We start from the raw sequence: 7,057 nt of genomic DNA, 5'->3' as shown, positions 1-7,057 counted from the left end.
GATTTAAATAAAATTACACAGTTCATTAAATGCTTAATCCAAGCCTGCATTAAGGAGGTTTAACTTCCAAACCCTTTTTCCAGGCAATGGTTTTCAAATTGTGCTCTCCAGCATATATATCTCCTGGGAATCTGTTAGAAATGCAAATTCTTAGGTCCCACTCCGAACTTGATGACTCAGGAACTCTTAGGGTGTTTTAACAGACCTTCAGGGAATTCTGATGCACACTCACATCTAAGAGCCACTGCCCTAATGTTTTCACCAACTACACACTGGCCTCACACTTTTTTTTGTATTAAGGGATTCTTTTATATTTTATTTACCGATGGTTGATGTGCTTATTTCAAGATCTACTTTTTTATTGTATTTATGTTCAACCTCAAAAAAATATTTTTATTGACTAATCTTCACACATACAGTCCATATATTGGTGTACTCTAAATGGCTCACAATATCATCACTTAAAGTTGAGTGTTCATCACCATGATCATTCTTAGAACATTTGCATCACTACAGGGAAAGCGATAAAAAGAAAAAAGAAAAAACTCATACATCCCATACGCCTTACCCCTCCCTCTCACTGACCACTAGTGTGTCAATCTATCCAATTTATTTTACCCCTTAACCCCTCTATTATTTATTTGTTTATATCCATGTTTTTATTACTTATCTGTCCATATCCTGGATAAAAGGCCAAAAGGTTTCACAATCATACAGTCACATTGTAAAATTTTACCTTTTATACAATCATCTTCAAGAATCAAGGCCACTGGAACACAGCTCAACAGTTTCAGGTACTTCCCTTTAGCCACTCCAATATACCATAAACTAAAAAAGGATACTATATACTGCATTAGAATAACTTCCAGGATAACCTCTTGACTCTGTTTGAAGTTTCTCAGCCACTGAAACTTTATTTTGTCCCATTTCTCTTTTCCCCCTTTTGGTCATGAAGGCTTTCTCTACCCCATGTTGTTGGGTCCTGGCAAATCCCAGGATTTCTGTCCCACATTGCTAGGGAGATGTTTACACCAAAGGGACTCTTCTTAATCCTACATATTTGTTTCCAGAGCATTTTAACCCCAAAGAATTGCAATAAACAACATATTTAAGAGGCTTGATAACCTAAAGTCTGGGAAGCTCAGGTACCTAGAAACATTTTATGCATTTAAAATTTTAAAGCCAGTTTTTTGTTGGGCTTGTTCTGATTGTGGATGGGCACCTTAGCTTTTCTTTCCCTGTTTTGTAACTTTATCTCCCCAGTTAGATTTTTTTTAAGCCATTTTATTTAGATATTCACAAATCATGCAATCCATCCAAAGTATACAACCCATGACCTGTAGTATATTCACAGAGATGTGTATTCATCACCACAATCAATTTTAGAACATTTTCATTATTTCAAAAAGAAAAAATGCATACCCCTTTGTGCTGGTTTGAAAGGATGTATGTTCCCTAGAAAAGGAATGTTTTAATCTAAATCCCATTTCGTAAAAGCAGAATAATCCCTATTCAGTACTGTATGTTTGAAACTGTAATCAGATCATCTCCCTGGATGATGTGATTTAGTCAGAAGTGGTTGTTAAGCTGGATTAGGTGACGACATGTCTCCATGGGTGGGTCCTGATTAGTTTCTGAAGTCCTATAAAAGAGGAAACATTTTGGAGAAAGAGAGAGATTCAGAGACAGCAGAGCAGAATGACATAGGCACGAGAAGCAAAGTCCACCAGCCAGTGACCTTCGGAGATGAAGAAGGAAAATGCCTCCCGGGGAGTTTCATGAAACAGGAAGCCAGGAGAAGAAGCTGGCAGATGCCACTGTGTTCGCCATGTGCCCTTCCAGCTGAGAGAGGAGCCCTGACCATGTTCACCATGTGCTTTTCCACTTGAGAGAGAAACCCTGAACTTCATCAGCCTTCTTGAACCAAGGTATCTTTCCCTGGATGCCTTTGATTGGACATTTCTATAAATTTGTTTTAATTGGGACATTTTCTCGGCCTTAGAACTGTAAACTAGCAACTTATTAAATTCCTCTTTTAAAAAGCCATTCAGTTTCTCGTATATTGCATTCTGGCAATATACTGACACTTAGCATTGGTGTGGTACTTTTCTTAAAACTGATGAAAGAATATTAAATATTACTGTAAATTATAGTCTAAAGTTTGTATTAGGTATATATTTTCCCATATTAACTCCTATTGTTAACACATTGTAATAGTTATGCACATTTATTCCAGTTCATGAAAGAACATTCATTTATTGTACTGCTAACCACAGTTACGTCCACAACAAGGTTTGCAATGTTATACAGTCCCGTGTTTTATCCTCTAACTTTCCTTCCAGTGACAGATGCAACTCTAAACTTCCTCTTTTAACCACATTCACAGACGTACAGCCATCACCTCTATCCATCGTCAAACATTTATAATCATCCTAATTTAAAATTCTGTAACAAGTTAAGCTTACCAGCTCCTCATTCTCTATCTTCATTCTATCTCCTGGCAACCTATATTCTAGATTTTAACTCTAAGAGTTTGCTTTACATAATTAGATCATACTAGTGAGATCATACAATAGCTGTCCTTTTGTGTCTGGCTTATTTCACTCAGCATAATATTCTTAAGGTTCATCTGTGTTGTGGCAAGACTTCATTTCTTCTTAAAGATGAATAATATTCCATTTTTTGTATATACCACATTTTGCCTATACATTAATCAGTTGATGGACATTTGAGTTACCTCCATCTTTTGGCATTTGTGAATAATGCCTCTGTGAACATCAGTGTGTAAATGTCTGTTTGTGTTCCTGCTTTCAGTTCTTCTGGGTATATATCTAGTTGTGGGATTGTCAGATCATATGGAAATTCCACACTTAGCTTCTTGAGGAACTGCCAAACTATCTTCTACAACAGCTGCACCATTTTATATTCCCACAGCAGTGAATGAGTGCTCTTATTTCTACACATCCTGTCCAACACTTGGAGTTTTCTACTTGTTTAATGGTGGCCTTTCTATTAGGTGTGAAATGATATCTCATTGTGGTTTTGATTTGGATTTCCTTAATACCTAGTCATGTTAAACATCTTTTCATATGCATTTTGGTCATTTGTATTTCCTCTTTGGAAAAAAAAGTCTATTTAAGTCTTTTGCCCATTTTTTAGTTGAGTTGTTTGTCTTTTTATTGTTGAGTTGTAGGATTTCTTTATATATTCTGGATATTAAACCCTTATTGGATATGTGGCTTCCAAATATTTTCTCCCATTGAGTACACTGCCTTTTACCTTTCTTGACAAAAGTCCTTTGAAGCACAAAATATTCAGTTTTGAGGAGGTCCCACTTATCTATTTTTTCTTTCATTCCTTGTGCTTTGGGTGTGAGGTCTAAGAAACCATTGTCTATCACAAGATCTTGAAGATGTTTCCCTACATTTTCTTCTAGGAGTTTTATGGTCCTGGCTTTTATATTTAGGTATTTGATTCATTTTGAGTTAATTTTTGTATATGATGTGAGATAGAGATCCTCTTTCATTTTTTTGGATATGGATATCGAGTTCAACCAGTACTATTTGTTGAAAAGATTGTTCTGCTCCAATTGAGTGGACTTGGCAGCCTAGTCAAAAATCAATTGACCATAGATGTGAGAATCTATTTCTGAACTCTCGATTTTATTCCAGTGGTCAGTACATCTGCCTTTATGCCAGTACACCATGCTGGTTTGACCACTGTAGCTTTTTAATATGCTTTAAAGTCAAGAAATGTGTCCTCCAACTTTGTTCTTCTTTTTCAAGATGTTTTTTGGCTTTTCTGGGCCCTTTACCCTTCCAAATAAATTTGATAATTGGCATTTCTATTTCTGCAAAGTAGGCTGTTGGAATTTTGTTTGGGATTGCATTGAATCTGTAAATCAGTTTGGCTAGATTTGACATCTTAATGATATTTAGTCTTCCAGTCCATGAGTATAGAATGTCCTTGCATTTATTTAGGTCTTCTTTGATTTCTTTTAGCAACATTTTGTAGTTTTCTGTGTACAGGTCCTTTAAAACATTGGTTAAATTTATTGTTAGATAGTGATCCTTTGTAAATGGAGCTTTTCTCTTGATTTCCTCCTCAGATTGCACATTACTAGTGTATAGAAACACTGTTGATTTTTGTGTGTTGATCTTGTATTGCACCACTTTGCTGAACTGATTTATTAACTCTAGTAATGTAGATTTTTTGAAACTTTCTATACATCGGACCATGTCCTCTGCAAATAGTGAAAGGTTTACTTCTTTACTTTCCAATTTGGATGACTTATTTCATTTTCTTGCCTGACTGCTCTAGCTAGAACTTTTAGCACAATGTTGAATAACAGTGGTGAGAGTGGGCATCCTTGTCTTGTTCCAAGTTTAAAGGGAAAACTTTCAATCTTTCACCATTGAGTATGAGTTAGCTGTGGGCCTTTCATATATACCTTTCTCATGTTGAGGAAGCTTCCTTCTATTCCTATCTTTCAAAGTGTTTTTAGCAAGAAACTTTGCTGGATTTTGACAACTGCTTTTTCTGCATCAATTGAGATGATTATGTGGCTTTTCCCCTTCAATTTGACCTTTATTTCCAGTCAGAGACTAGATCCCAGGGTGGCCTGCTGGGAGAGTGGAGGATGTGCACATGACACTGCTGCATGGAGAGCTTTACTCACAGCTCTTATCGCAGGTTCTCTTTCTTCTGCTCTTTCCTTGATAATCTCCAGCATTTTTCTGGTCTCTGGAGCCCCCAAACAGTTGTTTCAGACGGTTCCTGGCTGTTTACTACCTGCCCTGAAGGATGAACTGAGTCTTGAAGCTTCCTACTCTGCCATCTTACTCAGAAAACTCCCCCAATTAGATTTTAAGTCCTTATAGACTGAGGAAAGAAAGTGCATTGCCTATTTGATTATTTAGGAATGTCTAAAATTCTTCTTTAAAATTCTGTTCAACCTGATCCCTCAGTTTGTTTATATAATAGTTATATATGCAAATTACATGTAAAATATACTTTCAAGCTGAAAAAGTCCTGAGAAACAGCTTGGACATCCCCTTATAGATGCACATATGCATACACACTTACATACAATGATTGATTTATAGAAGGTAATGACTAAATAGGGAATTTATTAAAGGCCTTTTTTTAGATTCAGAGAAAACAAAAAACAAATGCCATGAAGCCTCACTGCAGGGAGGAATCTTTATCGGAGATTCTTTAGTACCTGAGACCTTACATGAGCAATAACACCATTGTGTCTCAATGGAACGTGGGTATTTGATTCTAATACCATCAACATATGGATTTTGTTGCATTGATTGCAATTTGCAGTAGAAAATGAGGGAGGTTAGAAATTCACGCATTTATTGATTCATTCATTCAACATTTGTTGAGTGCCCCCAGTGTGCCAGACAGGAGTGTAAGAAATGAGGATAACCGGTCCCTGCCCACATGGAACTTACATCTATGTGAAAGATGGTCAATTAAACAACGGTTTTACAAATAGTGCGATGAGTGTTGTCACAGGACACATAGACACTTTAGGAGCACATAGCTGTGTAACAAAACCACGAGGTGGGAGGTGAGGAGGACAGAAACACTACTGAGCACACAAGAGGCTGGAGACCTTGGTCTCAGAGGGCCTGTTCAAAGCAAGGTTCATAAAAACTGCTTCCAACTCCAAAGACCGTGAAAAGGAAGTGGAGATCTGCAGGAGGAGGGGCTCCTGACTCCTGGCTGGTGTTAGCGGAGGGTCACTATCTTGGCCTTTGGGAAAGGATGGAGATGATGGCCAAGGTCAAGAAGATCACACCAGCCGTGCCTCCGATCATCAGGCCCATCAGGCTGCCGTGCACCTGCATGGCCTGACAGCGCTCCCCTGTGTAGAAGAAGGCGTGCCCAGAGGTGCACCTGGGAAACAGGACATGCAGGGATTGTGAGAGCCACCTGAGCCTGGGGTGCTTCCCAGGACCACCCACCATCTCAGCAGCAACAGCAGCAGACGCCATACCGAGCAGCTCCATGTGCCTGGCCTCATTCCAAAGGCTTTACGTAAATCAGCTAATTTAATCCCCCTACCCACCACCCTCTCAGGTGGAGATTATTTTCATGCCATTTTACAGAAAGGTTCAATAACTTGCTCAAGGTCACATGGTTAGTAGTGGTCACAATATCTTGCTTAAGGTCACATGAAGTAGCTTCACACTTGTGGTTTAAACCCAGGCAACATGTGCCTCCAGACCCAATACTCTTGGCCAGCAGGAGAAAGGTTTGGAATATACACTGAGGGCCTGAAGTGAGCTCAGATTATAAGCCACAGGAGAGTTTCTCTGGATAGTCTGGCTCGGTGCCTTACTTGGAGCTTGAAAACTTTTAAGCAGTTTCAAGTAAAATCAAATGTTCCTGAAAGGCAAGTATACTTGCCACCTACCTCACGAGGTTTCCCTGAGGGTCAAATGAGATGCCGAGGCCCTTGTGCCTACCATAGGTGTTTGGTAAAGAGCGGGTATATAATAGCCAAGCATGCTTGTTTTATTTTTTTTTTTAATTATATGGTATAAAGATCAACTGAGCTCAGAACAGCAGCATTAAAGGTAGTATTTCATCCTTTCCTTTATAACAATTCCAGCTTCACTCCTGCCGCAAAATCTAGTCACAGAGCAGAATGGGGCATTTAGAAGTCATGGTGTACTTTTATTAATCCTGGAATTCTTTTACCTTTAAAGGCCTTATCTCAGAAATGGCTTTTTTTCAATTGGTGAGTAATAGTGTGTTTATTCAATTTTATCTGACATAATCCCCTTCAGTTACAGGTTAATTGCATTCCCCAGTGTTATTTTAGGGGAACCTGTTCCACAAACTCCAAGCTTCAGGTTTATGGAAGAGGAATAACTTGGTTTATCAGAAGCTGACACACAGTGGCAGCCCGTGGCCTTCCCGTACTCTGCAGGGATGAAGCCAGTCAGGGTTTAGTATCTGAACCCAAGGACCTATCAGGCAAATAAGTTCATACTCTAGGCTGCAAGGCCCTCAAGAAACAAGGTGGGCATTCTCCAAT

At 38.7% G+C, this 7,057-nt stretch overlaps 1 protein-coding gene across 1 annotated transcript in view; it reads right to left on the bottom strand.

Moving 5' to 3' along the window:
- Positions 1-608: 608 nt before the first annotated feature.
- MEP1A (meprin A subunit alpha) overlaps positions 609-7,057 on the bottom strand; it is a 40,088-nt gene continuing 33,639 nt past the window's right edge. Inside the window, exon 14 of the mRNA XM_077161993.1 lies at positions 609-5,910. Coding sequence (XP_077018108.1) covers positions 5,757-5,910 — 154 coding nt within the window. The 3' untranslated portion in view covers positions 609-5,756. The remainder of the gene's footprint in view (positions 5,911-7,057) is intronic.

Source organism: Tamandua tetradactyla, chromosome 5 (genome assembly GCF_023851605.1).
Source record: "Tamandua tetradactyla isolate mTamTet1 chromosome 5, mTamTet1.pri, whole genome shotgun sequence".
Classification (NCBI taxonomy): Eukaryota; Metazoa; Chordata; class Mammalia; order Pilosa; family Myrmecophagidae; genus Tamandua; species Tamandua tetradactyla.
The sequence above is the reverse complement of the archived record's forward strand: the minus strand, read 5'-3'. Positions and strand labels throughout refer to the sequence as shown.